Genomic DNA, 14,502 nt, shown 5'->3' with positions numbered 1-14,502 from the left:
TATTTAGTGATAGTGATATATATATATATATAGGAGCATTATGCTGCCTCATTAAAAGTAGGCTACTATTACTTTTTTGATTTGTTATGTATTCCAGACTCTGGAAATGATATAATTTACCAACAGACTAGGCTACTGTGGGCAGATAATACAATAGGGAATTGCATTTCTTTCTTTAAAATAGTTTCCCCCTCAAACGTAATAAAAGAATCGAACCGGAATATTTAAAGGGAATCAGAACAAGAATGACGAAATTCTTCAGAACACTTTACCAGAACGGAACGGTCACCCGGAAGTACGTGACACTGACTACCGCGCAGTCAACCAATAGCCTACTTGGAGAAGTTGACTATTTGGAGCCACAAACTAAACTACAGCGTACGTACTACTCCACATAACTCTGGAAGCGTGTGATTGCCTCGCCTGCTGGAATGGCTCCATTACTGAGCTGGTCATGTAGACCGCTTCTACTGCCTCTTATTGGAATATGTTTCACACAATTTGCAAAAGGTGAGTTTACTACTCCACATAACTCTGGAAGCGTGTGATTGCCTCGCCTGCTGGAATGGCTCCATTACTGAGCTGGTCATGTAGACCGCTGCTTCTACTGCCTCTTATTGGAATATGTTTCACACAATTTGCAAAAGGTGAGTTATTATTCTTTTTTTCCTAATTATTATTCTTTTATTACATAAGTTCATTTCACAAAGGTGGAGGGAATATGCGCTTCTGAGGCACTTCTGGAAGTTCTAAAAGCATTTCAAACTGTTTACGAACAGAAGACAGCTGTGATAATTATACTTGTTGATTTAAATACAGTAATGAACGTATTATAGCCTACTTATAATATCATATTTGCGGTCAGAATTTAAAGCTTATCCTAACACGACTACTGCAAGGAAATTAGACAATATTGACATGTTATAAGTGTTTAGGGGAGCTAAAGCTACTTTGAAGGTTGCAAGTAACAGATTACGTTTATATTTTAGATCACGGGTTATTTGTAAAGATTGTAGAATTGCATACTAAATACTAGGTTGCTTACTGCGTCCCACCAGTGGGAGTTCAAGAGCTCTGGTGGCTCAAATGCTTCAGCTCAACTTTGATGATTAAATCCAAAACAAACTTCAGATTTTTGTCAACAAGGGCTGTGTGCTTTACAGCCACAATTTCTAAGCGAGATGAAACTGAAGGATTGATAGGATTTAGGGTCATTAAAATGAGCATTTTGTGCCACTTTTGTTCCGTTTTGTCTGTAATAAATATGGGAAGATGGCTTTTTAACTTTTGGGGACTGGAATTTAATATTTAACTTGCTAGGTGTATTTAATCGTAATGTTTGTAGATTGTTTGGCTATAGTTTTTGCCTCAATGATGTTATGTATTTTCTATGATTTAATTTGTATTAAAAGACGAAAATCTACCTAAATGCCATTTTACATGTTCTTAGTTTATTTTTAGTTGAGGAAATCTGATCAAATTAGAAGAACAAAATAAGTGATTTATATATAAAAGTGGTATTGCTCGACCTAATGCTTATTGCCTGCCAATTAGTTCACCATTTAGCTCATTTTTATGTCATTCATTCAGACCACAATCAGTGTCAGAACTTTTATTATTGTTATAATAATAATTATTATAATTACAAATATTGCCCCTTAATAAAAACTAAGTATTAATAAAAAACTGTGTTTTGTGGTTATAAGGCATTTATTTCTTATTTTCTAACCATATTTAAACACCCATTTATGTCAAATGTTTCATTTAAATCAGTTTATTAGTTGTCAGTCATTTATATATAAAAGTGGTATTGCTCGACCTAATGCTTATTGCCTGCCAATTAGTTCACCATTTAGCTCATTTTTATGTCATTCATTCAGACCACAATCAGTGTCAGAACTTTTATTATTGTTATAATAATAATTATTATTATTACAAATATTGCCCCTTAATAAAAACTAAGTATTAATAAAAAACTGTGTTTTGTGGTTATAAGGCATTTATTTCTTATTTTCTAACCATATTTAAACACCCATTTATGTCAAATGTTTCATTTAAATCAGTTTATTAGTTGTCAGAACAATTATGGCTGTTACCTGTAATATTAAATCAATGTTAAATACAAAAGTATCTGTAAATAATACATAAAATATACCCCCCCCCCCACTTCCGGTAGCATTTTTGCACCAAGCCCTTGCTAATTCTTGACCCTGACTACAACAATTCGAGCATATACAATTCTGATATTTTAGTTACTGAGACCATTATAGATCTCATTATGGTTGGGATATAACATCAGTAAGATGTGATTGCTTGGTTGTTAATGTAATATTTTCTCAGCAGCACCCACCTCTTGGAGCATAGCTCTTTAATAAGTTACACATGGAAACCGCTTACGCTGAAGAAATGTTTTTGTTCCTTTTGGCTGCAGTCCAAGCATTGTGAACTTTTAGACCTGCTTAACTGCACCAATCAATATGCTGGCTGGCTCTCTATCCTCCATAAATCTCTTTAGCGTCTCTGAATGCGTGGAGGTCACAATCTCAACTCAACACTGTTGCTGTTATGATGAAAGGATTTGTTTTAATTAAATGATCTTTAAAAATAGATTGGTGTACGTATGGGTGCGATGAAATATTAATACTGCAGAACTCTGGCTTGTGCATATGGTAATGTTCTAAAATCTGCCGGCTTGACACTGCTTGCTTGATGTTCTTTAGGCAGATTTTACTTTGACTTCTTATTTGAAAGAAGATGCTTCTTTCCTCTGAAGACTACAGTGCGATTAAATATGGTTTATAAAACCCTTATGTGAACTACCATATCCTAGGATCAATTGAAGTCAACTGTTCGTTCACTGACATTGTATTTGTGATTAATCCAAAACATGACTAATATTATTTTTTTATTATTTGGAATTATTGGAAATTAAATTAAAGTTAATTTAATTTAATTGTGCATATATTATATAATTGACAAAATGAAAAAAAAAAAATAGTTTGGGCTGTTTACGTTGCTGTTGTCACATGGCACAGTGCATAGAAAGAGTAGTTTAATTTTATTTCGAAAGATTCTGTCACATATGAACTTCAGTCTGGAAAAATATAGATGGAAGAGAAAGAGATGTTCCTTTCTGTGAATAATGGGTTTGCACATCGGATGTGAAGCTCACATAATAGACAATTTGTGAACAAGTGATTTATTAGTAACCTTTTCGATGAACAAACGTGTAATGAATTCTCGTTATTATAATGACATAACTGACAGTATTATGAATATTATATGACAAAGGTTACGTTAATTAACACATTCTGCAGGATTTTATATTTGTTTATATTTAAAAAACACTTAGTTTGGGCTGTTTACGTTGCTGTTGTCACATGGCACAGTGCATAGAAAGAGTAGTTTAATTTATTTCGAAAGATTCTGTCACATATGAACTTCAGTCTGGAAAAATATAGATGGAAGAGAAAGAGATGTTCCTTTCTGTGAATAATGGGTTTGCACATCGGATGTGAAGCTCACATAATAGACAATTTGTGAACAAGTGATTTATTAGTAACCTTTTCGATGAACAAACGTGTAATGAATTCTCGTTATTATAATGACATAACTGACAGTATTATGAATATTATATGACAAAGGTTACGTTAATTAACACATTCTGCAGGATTTTATATTTGTTTATATTTAAAAAACACTCTCAGCCTCACAACGTATGTTGTTGGCTCGGTACGTTTGTTTGGACATTATGGCTACTTCACATTAATTTTCATCAAGAAATTTTACTGAACCCTGCAAAGCCATCCTAAGCTGCAAGACACATAATCCTCACTAATTTTTTTCTTTCTGGGTTAAATATACCACTATTAGTCATGCCTCATTGAATGAGTCATTAGAGGAAGGCTTGTCTGAGCTGATAGCTCTATCTTTTTCCAGAGGTCTGACCCTTTTTCAAGACGAATGGCTTATTTCAGTTTGTTGAGACACTTCGCAGAATTGCACAAAGCTCCTCCCTTACAGGACTTTTGAATGGCCTGTAAAAGTCAAAGTGCCATATCTAAAGTTCCAATGAAACATCAGGAGAGGTCAGAGAGAAGTGTGCTCTCTTGATTAAACTATGACAGAGACTGTAATTGCGTCTGTCATTCCTTACACATTTACTCTGAAGAGGAATCCATGCAAGACTGATACCGTTAAATAAAGACTTACGTGGTTAAACATGCAATGGATTCTAAAATGTGCTCATATGGCAGCTGTATTGCTCAAACACAGTGTAAAAGGACAAAGATATATAGAGTAACTACCCAGGGTCCTTGTGTGGGCTGTGAAAAGCTGGGTGAGATTAAGGGCGCCTACACACTTTTATACCGCTTCAGTGATGTGTATAAATTATTTCAGTAGCGTGTCATGAAAGCATATAAACACAAGAGTATTTACGAAAGTGACAAAACAATTAACCAAGGAGAATGTCAGGGAGGCAGGTACAGTTGTGTATTCTTGATTTCAACTTGACAACTTTAACAGAAGTGTAAAAGTACTGGGACTGCCATTAAATTGTACTTAAGTTAAAGTACAAATGCTAAGTCAAAAACTTTCCTTAGTACCTTAAGCCCAAAAAATAAAAAAGTATGCAAATAGTTTGCAAGGAAATCTGTCCAAATTAAAAAAATAAAAATAAAAAATCATACAATTTTATGTGAGACTATGTGAGATGTTAAACTAAAACCAATATCCTGAAACCTAAAATGAGCAGCAGAAAATTACACAGTGGTTTGACATTTGAATATGATTCTTAGAATAATCAAGACTGATCATGAACCGACAGTTTTTCACTTGATGCAAGTTCATCTATCAACAGTGATGGTTATTAAAAAAAACACACACACATCACTTATAGTTCAAAGTCTGTGTCTGAAATGGATAGTTCACTGAAAAATGAATATTGTCATTTATTTACCTTTGTGCAGATCCTTGTATTACAAAATAAGTTATTTATAGCAGAATGTCCAAAGTCTAAACTGATCTTGTGTGTACAAAGAAAGCGAATGAGGACCTTGGCTGTCAAGTTAGATTTTAAAAGCAAGTGAATAACAACATAAATTTCAATCTGTACATAACTTATATCAACTACGTTCTTGATGCTTTCATGCTCACAGGATATGATTCTTGTTTCTTTTCTTTTTTGTCATATTTGGAATATTTTTTGAACTTTTGGAATTTTTATAAACTTGGTACCATAGACCTGCTACCCATCCACTTTCATGATGTTCGGAAAAAGCATAAACTTTCTTCAGAATTTATACTTTTGTGATCCTGAAGAAAGTCAGGAAGGTTTGAAATGACAATGATGGTGGGAAAATGATTACTTTATTTATTTATTGTTTGTTTGTTTTTGTCAACTAGTCTTTTAAAAACTGACACCTTATCAGTATTTACACTAAAATAACTGTCATTGGCTGTTTAAATAAAAGGCTATTGACTGAAGAAAAATACAGTTTTAATTATCAAATCATTTGGGAGAGTTTTAAGGCATACTGATGTATGACATGAATAAATGAAATTGTAATAGTTTAATAGTAAAATGTTTTTTTTTTGTCCATGTAAATGTAACTGAGTAAAAGTACAGGTATTCAGCTTTAACAGAACTCAAGTAAAGTACAGATTCCCCAAAATAATACTCAAGTGTAGTATTGAAGTACTATTACTCAAATACTTTATACCTCACCCATTAAAAAATATTTTATGGATCCTATTCATCAGATGAATCCCTCGTGTGTAGGCGCCCTGAGACAGCTGTTCAGTGAGAATTATCATCAGGCCCACGTGGAATTTTTGCCCACAGAGCTCCACAGAAAGCAGAATCTGCTGATTCTGTCTGGGCCTGCTGGGCCATATACTGTATCAAATGTTCCACAGTGACTCTTCGTTGAGATTACATCATTGCTTTGCTCTCATTACAAACTAGCTAAGCAGTAGAGTTGAGTCAAGGCACGTTCTGACATTGTTCTTTGTCTCCTTTTTAAAGGATCATAAAGGAACTGTATTAAGATCACATATCAAGACTGCAGTATGCCCTCCGGACTGTTTGTTACTCATAGCAATATAGCACGGTTGAGAAGTTTTAACACTGGATGGGTTTTGCAAGCACAATACACTAGATTAACATCAAAAGTACTCATGTGGACTATATTATCAACATTATCAGCAAACCTTTGCTGTTTTATTTTTATTTTTTTTGCTGTGTTTTTAAAATGGAGAAAAGACTTCTTTGTGGCAGGATCATATTTTTCTTCCATGCCAAAGTCACTTCTGCAGGGATCAAAACAGTTATAGAAGTCTTCTCATTTACACGCCTTTAAAAGCGTGTGTGCTTTGTGTTTGTGTGTATGTCTGCCTTCAGCCATCTGTATCAAATCTCAAAATATATTAAAAAGTTCCTTTAAGGCAAGTCAGTGTACTTGGCAACCATGTTAGCTACACCCCCAGCAGCTATTTTCTATCGCAATAGGCATGCAAGTGCAGGTCCTATCTACTTGAATGTGGAACTGCTTGAATGTGGAAACTGTCATTGTGATTTGTTCCATTAAAGGAATAGTTCACCCAAAGTTGTGCTCACCCTCAGGCCATCCAAGATGTAGATGAGTTTGTTTGTTGCATGGTAAAAGTATATATTTCAGATTCAATATTAGAGATATTATAAGGGGACAGGTAAATTAAAGGAATAGTTGACCCAAAATTAAAATTTGCTGAAATTTTACTTACCCTCAGGCCATCCATTAGATGAGTTTGTTTTTCGTCTAAACAGATCTGGAGAAATTTAGCATTATATCACTTGCTCACCAGTGGATCCTCTGCAGTGAAAGGGTGCCATCAGACCGTTTTGATGAAAGCAGATAAAAGCACTACTCCAGTCCAGTCAATTCACATCTTGTGAAGTAAATAAAGCATGTTTGTAATAAACTAATATATCACAAGATGTTTTTTTAAATTCAAACCACTCTTTTTCTATCCATAATATTGCTTTCTTCACTGAAAAAGTTCAAATGCCTTAATGATGGATTTTTATTTTTATTTTTATTTTTTATACAAGTACACAGCTTTCTGCTTTATAAGATGTTAATTGATGGACTGGAGTTGTGTGGATTATTTGTGGATTATTGTGATGTTTTTATCAGCTGTTTGGATTCTGACGGCACCCATTCACTGCAAAGGATCCACAGGTAAGAAAGTGATGTAATGCTAAATTTCTCAGAATCTGTTCTGTTGAAGAAACAAACTTATCTACATCTTGGATGGCCTGAGGGTGAGTGAATTTTCAGTTTTAGGTGAACTATTTCTTTAATTTATCAGATTATTTAATTTATCCTTTGTGATATCTTCGATATCAGTTATGAAACTAAACTATACTTATACCATGCAACATCTTACCCTTGCACTTAAAAGTACCAAAGGCATGTCTAAATTCTTGCTTTGACTTAGTTGAACAATGTCGCCAAGAGTATCAACTTGTTTCATGACACTGTTCCCATGGTAAGAATTATTGTGAAAAAACAGTCAGAAGGTCTCCCAGTTTGATCCCGAGACCTTGTTTGAACTCATCAGATCATGACACCAAAACTTAGAACTGCACTGATGTTTCTCTCTTCAAACTCTACTGCACTGATATTTCAAGCGCTAGAATGGTATTCATGCATGCACAGACAAATATTGGGTCTCACCTTCCCTCTGACCTTGAAAGCTTTAGTTCCATGATCGATGACATTTAACGACTACATTGTGTTTTTCAAGGATGATCAGTGTCATTCAGGGAATAGTCTACACTCCCCAATAGTATGCGGTGGGAAATATGTTTTATTACGGTAGGGTTTTTGGACCGTTTGTAGTCTAGCAGAGGTTATCAGAACATTTTTCATTGATTATGTGGAGATAGATTACTTACATAATGTAATAGTAAGTTTTCTACTGCCTGTACTTGTTTTATGTGTAGCTTAGCTAGTAGTAAAGACAAATTACTCTATCTCCTGCTTCTTAGAATATTCTCTTGAGAAAATTATTTTCCAAACATCATTTTAAAGAGAGTTACACCATGTTGAGTTGAGTTGTATAAAACAGATTGTATGACTACCCTATTGCCATTTCTATAAAATATGCTTACGTTGTTTGGTTAAGATTCTTAATTTGGTAATTCTTAATTTTGAAAATGTTTTTAAATCACAATCACATTTTTTTCTATAACATTTTATTACCAGCCTAGGTCTCCTTGAAAAGGTAGAGATAGATATTCCAGAGGTCCTTGGCACTTGGTTTTGTCAGCCATGTTGAATTTATGTAGTCATAAATAAAAAACAAATACCATAAAGTGTATAAAGGTAATCACCCATAGTTGTTTGAATGTAACATCACAACGTGAATGGTTAAAAATGACTTTTAAAGATCTTTCCATTGTAGACACCATATATCAGAGGACTGAACAAGCAATTGACTGAAAGTGTCTGTAAATATCCTTGTACAATACAAATCTGTATTCAATACGAGGCCTTTAAACCATGCTGATTTATTTGCCCTATATGTATTCCTGCCTGCACACGTTTGCGTCAACTGCCTCGTGGTGCTTAAAGGGAGATCAGTGCTCTCAATTTCCCATTTTCTGTATTGTGTACAGACTTATTGCAGAAAGAGATAGAGATCAACCAGTTATGCCTTTTAACTTGCTCTACAGCATACCAGTGAGCTCCTCATGGGATGGGATATTTTTCCCCTCTAAGCCTTATGTTTAAACGTATGTCCACATCAGGTGTCCCATATGGTTGAACAGACCAGTGACCACACACTCATTTAAAGAGCCAGAATCCTCTCATGCAGTCAGTTGCAGACCTGACAATGATTAATTGGGGTACAGGATTATTTGCTTCAGCGAGCCCTGCACTGCAGACCTCAGATAATTGCACCAGGTGACAACGAGGAGGATTTTCTGTCCCGCATGAGTTTCATGGGATCCGACACGACAAGGTTTACTTGGTCACCCATTGTTGTTATCTGTGAACGGTAGTAGAATAAACAAGTTCTGACCTATCTGGGATTTGAAGGTGTTGCAGTGGAGGATTTTGTAGACAAAGACGATGTGCAATGCCAACGGTAAACAGGCCTAGACATGGATCAAGCCTGGACGCCTGGCAATAGTAAAGCGAAATAAGTCAAAACTGTGTTACAAGTCAGTGCACAGCATAAACAAAACAAAACACCTGTATAGATTTTTCTGTTTTTTATCTGTTAACATACTTTCTCCTACCCCAGTCAGGTCTCAGATTTAACTTTTTTACTTGGTAGCACTTGTGCTCCCAACTTCAAAAAGTTAGGAGCACCAGCAAAATTTTAGGAGTGCCCACTAAAAATTAAGGAGCACCACAACTGCCAATCGAAAAGAATGGCCGGCAACATAATGCCGATTAAAAGCAATCAATCGAACCTGATCTTTTCCACACACTTGTCCTGGCATTTCTTGTTGATGTACTGATCCTGATTTTCCATGGCTGATTTCGATTGCCAATGTTTTACAAGCAAACGGCCTAATTCTGATATAGCCGATTTTTTTATTTTATTTATTTATTTATTTTATTCAAGAGAGAAGAAAGAATGAAAATATGAGTACATGAACAAGATGTTTATTTGCTCTATTTCAGGCCGAACTCTATGTAGCCGTTTAAAATGAGAGGCAACCATTGCATTTTAATCATGATCCAAACAATGATGCTGCATACAGTAATGAGCAGTTTCAGATTTAAATTAGATATAATTTGTATAATTTCAAACTTTGAAGCAAAAACCAAATGGTCTGAATTTAGCTTTGTGAAATTATGCTACATAAAACCTATCTGATTCTGAACAAAACAAAAACAGCAGACTGGCTAAATGAAAATGTTAATTCACTCTCTTGACAGCAGGTGGTGCTTAGGGAACAGCAGAAATACAGTGTTTTCTTGGATACCGCTGTAAACAAAGCAGCTCTGCGCTTATAAGCACGACTTTAAAAAGCATTATACAGAGGTATAATGAAATGAAGACAATAAGAAAGACACTCAGAAATACATTCATATAAACCCCCATCAATTAGACCCCTACAGTATATATAGGCGTTTTGTTTAAAAGTAAACATAAGAATGTTTTCAAATATTGTTACAATTTAAAATAACTTTTCCATTTTTATACAATTTTAAAATCTAATTTATTCTTGTGATGGCAAAGCTCAGTTTTCAGCAGCCATTACTCCAGTCTTCAGTGTCACATGATGCTTCTAAAAAAGCAATTTGTATATACCGAGTCAATGCTCTAGATACATTTATTATTATTAACAATGTGGATTGGTGTTTGGTAACACAATTGACAGAAAAATTACCAAAGGCTGGAATACACTACATGACTTTTAAAATCAAACACTAGGAATCATACACTTACCGACTTTGCAAATAGTGACAAAGGAAAACTGACCACATGACTGAGGATCATACACTACCAGACTAACAAACTCATGCAAAAACATGTGCTTTGTTGCTAGGAGATTTGTGAGAAAATGAAAACAATATGTGCTCTAAAATCGGCTGAAAATGTCAAATATGTTTGATAGCCTCCGAATGGATAGAATCTGAGTCTGAAGAGTCTGAAGCTAAAAAAAATCAGAGTCTGTGACCACCGTACACTATGCGATTTTCTATGGAATGTCAACTCAAATCTACAGACTGGCTCTGACTTTTGGCATCTAGCATCAACTTCTCCAGACAGTATATTGGCGGAAAATTGGGGCAAAAATCATGTAGTGTATTCCAGGCTTACGTTGGCCTTTAAGGAACAGTAGTTTGATTATTGTATAAGGCCATGTTGCCATTTTCATCAAGATAACCAGGCTGCCTTGCCCTTCCTTTTCCTTACAGTTTGACCTTACATCAAATCATCAACCACAGCCTCATGATTCAGTTCATTTTTTGTCACTTGATTGAATGTATCAAGTATATACAGTATATACTGTATATGTGCCCATCAACTTTTGACTGTATCTGCTGACTGAATCAGATAATCCGAAATATGACTCCGACTGGTTGAATCATACCCTCATTCTATAAAACCTCACCTTCTGTGACTACTCTCTAACACACATCTGTATTTCTATCAGTGATATGTTCTGACTTAATATGTTATAGAACTGACTCGCTGGTTACTAATTTAAAAATGACAAATACTTTACCACTCATCCTTATTATGTCATTGTGCTGACGGTGTTATTAATCATTGTGTTGGTATTGCTCAGGTAACTAACAGCAAACCTTGAGTAAACATGACGTTGACACCTGTAAACAGATATTTACATGCATTGTGCTTTCCGTCAGACTGAGAGTTCATGAATGTTTTACTCTTTTCAGATACTGACCGATATGCTAAATTCCACCTTGTGATAAAATCAACATCTCTCTTTCATGACGGGTATAAAACAAGCAAGGGCTGAGTCTCAACATGGGGCAACCTGCCCGAGCTCAGCATCGGCAATGAGTCTGGCAAAGCACCAGTTTTGGGTTGTTCTGACCACTATCCAAATCGAGGTGAATCCAAGCAGAACAGAAAATTCATGCTGGGCTAAAAAAGCAGCTGGCAGTTGAAATTTTAACAGCCAGATCTGTTTTTTCCATTATAGACATAAGTTTTTTGGGGGAAGTCTGCAGGTCCAGGTATTGTCTGTGTTATGATACACAGAAATAGCTTGTTTAAATGGTACATATAGTAATAGTAGTAATAATAGTTAAATTGTAAAGGAAGTACACAAAACTCATTGTCTTAAAAGAGCTGCTGTGTCCACGGAAATGGAGAACAAAACAAGTCCTCTCTGCAATTTTGGCTCACATAATTAATGTAATTATCTTGTTCAGATTTTTTATCTTCATAATGGTTGATGATTAGATAGAGAGAGAAAAACAATCCTGAAGAAGGCTCTAGTCTCTCAAGCTACATATGATTATGTGCAGGACTTTTTATATGTTTATGGTAATGTGTTTGTATTAGGGATGCACCGATATGAAAATTTTGGCCGATACCAATAACCGATAATTCTTTATTTTTGAAAGAATCGGCCAAATTTTCTTATCGGGCCGATACCGACAACAGAAAAAAATTAGCATTTATCGGCAGATACCGATATGGTGGCTGATATATCGTGCATCCCTAGTTTGTATACACTGAAGTGTCATGTGACATTGAAGACTGGAGTAATGATGCTGACAAATTCAGGTTTGCATCACCGGAATAAATAATTTTATAAAATAAATAATAATAACTGCATGTATTAATAAATTATATAATGTAAAATATATTAAAATAGAACACAGTAATTTTAAATGGTAATATTTCACAATATTACTTTTTTTTCAAATGAATGTAGCCTCTATGAGCATTCTTCTCTGTCTGCATTAAATAATGACGCAAATAAGAATATTGATGCTTTAGTTATTTTTCTACAATGGCAAACCCATCAAGACGTATGCTATGGTGTGTGTGTTTCCTGCTTTTGTGCAGGCAAGAATTTTATCCAGAGCATGTGGAATACCTCTCTCCAACCCGAGGGCAGTGTGGAGAGAGTATTTTAGAGTGGAGAGCTTTGGGGAGATGAACATCAGGATGTGACAGGATAAGTGATCCAACCGTCCGTAGGAAGTTGTCACTCAAGTCCAAGACCATCTGTTACGTTAGTCTGTGGCACATTGGATTCAGTCCTTGTTGTGTGAACAGGAAGGACTGCAGAGTTCACTTCACCCAGCATGCTCTTAGAACAAACTAATACGGTTGGTTCTTGGTAGGGATTAAGAACCTGTTCCTGGGGAAAAGGAAAAAACTATTTGATTTAAACCATACAAATTTACATTCAAGAAAGAGTGCTTTATCTTCCATGTTGGCTTGAGAGTGGAAAAGTGTTGGAGGTTCGTCCTGATTTAACCAAGTGTTAAACACCAAGGGCAAAGCTGTCAGATCCCTGAACTCTACAGACTGTCATGTCAATGAGAACTCTTTGAGCAAATGCTCTAGCTCTATTAAAAGTAGGTGTATAATAACTTTCCAGTGCCAGAAAGCTCTTTCACCCCCTACAAAGCCTTAGGTGAGAGCTTACAGTTGGCTTAAATTTACCACGCAGAGTTTTGTGAATTATGTCCGAAGCAAATTATAACTTCTGGCTTCCTTCCACCCTCAGCAGATGGAGTGAGGTCTGAACTCCACATATTCCATCACTCATGCGCCCTGAAGAAAGACGAAGGGCCGTGCAAGGCAATAAAGGACAGGTTCTACTTTGACATTGACACAGGTCGCTGTGAACTCTTTGAATACGGAGGCTGCCAAGGCAATGCAAACAATTTTGAGACCCTGCAGGTGTGTGAGGAAATGTGTCTTGTGAAAGGTAAGGCAATATTTACCTGACTTGTGCTCTTCTATGACAAACAAAAACAAATACAAATATGACTTTTTTTTCATAACTTGTGTAAAATAACCTTTAGATTCAGTGCATCTTTCGGAATGAGAAAGAGGCTTTTGTGTTAGCCAATTCCATTTTCTCTCAGCATATTGGATGGCCTGACCCAGACTCATGTGTCATGACAGTTTTCCACACACCCATGCTACAAACAGCAATCCAGATAAGCATATCTTGGGCAAAGTAAATGCAAAGATTACTAATATAGTATTTGGCAATAAGTTATGAGAGACTGTGCTATATTGTGAACGCGTCAGAGCTAAGGAGCGTTTTTAGGTTCAGTGCGCAGCAGTGTATTTACTCATAATATTGCAAGGTTTTGAGGGGTTCACTGCTTTTATGAAATGCCCAATACATAACAAAAATATTAGGGAATTGGATTATTTTAATAAACAAATTCATTATGTACAACAAGTTCCAAAAGTCTGAAAGTACTTGTGAAAGTGCTTCTGTTTTGCATTTTTCTAACAGTGATGTTACTGTTAAAGGCACAATATGTAATTTTCGCCGCTGGAGGGCACGTATTCAAAATAAACATAGGCAAAGGCATAGTTTGATGACGCCGTGACTGAGTGTGGAATCATGGGAGTTGTCGTCTTCATCCCCACAGCCGATGCAATCCGACGGGACTCGGGCAGAAATCATGTTCATGGATGAGCTAATGATTTATTAACGTAGTAGAATGAAGCAGGGTGAGGATGAAAGCCGTCGAAGCGAAACGAGGCGCTGAATGAGTGTGACACACTGCTCGAAAGCAGCGGAGCTCTTATTATGCCACAGTCGACCGCTTCCGCTTCTTCCGGTCGTGCGTATGTGGGGAGTACAAAAACAGCAGTGCTGTTTTATCATACTAGATACATTTGAAAGTTCTGTTATAATGCTACTCTGTGCGGTCGTCACCTGTCTAATAAAACACACAACATATTATAGCGTCTTTGGTGTTTCCATATTTTTTACAAAACAAAACCGGAAATCGAGGGGTTATGACGTCATTGGCA

At 35.8% G+C, this 14,502-nt stretch overlaps 1 protein-coding gene across 4 annotated transcripts in view; it reads left to right on the top strand.

The window, feature by feature from the left end:
• Positions 1–315: 315 nt before the first annotated feature.
• LOC107602164 (tissue factor pathway inhibitor-like) overlaps positions 316–14,502 on the top strand; it is a 27,867-nt gene continuing 13,680 nt past the window's right edge. The window contains exons 1-2 of one of the 4 annotated variants that reach the window (XM_016294593.1): positions 316–510; positions 13,232–13,432. In XM_016294593.1, coding sequence (XP_016150079.1) covers positions 432–510; positions 13,232–13,432 — 280 coding nt within the window. In that variant the 5' untranslated portion in view covers positions 316–431. The other 3 variants (XM_016294591.1, XM_016294592.1, XM_016294589.1) reach the window with 3 other exon arrangements.

The sequence above is a fragment of the Sinocyclocheilus grahami genome, unplaced genomic scaffold (assembly GCF_001515645.1).
Source record: "Sinocyclocheilus grahami isolate Dianchi unplaced genomic scaffold, SAMN03320097.WGS_v1.1 scaffold320.1, whole genome shotgun sequence".
NCBI lineage: Eukaryota > Metazoa > Chordata > Actinopteri > Cypriniformes > Cyprinidae > Sinocyclocheilus > Sinocyclocheilus grahami.
The sequence above is the reverse complement of the archived record's forward strand: the minus strand, read 5'-3'. Positions and strand labels throughout refer to the sequence as shown.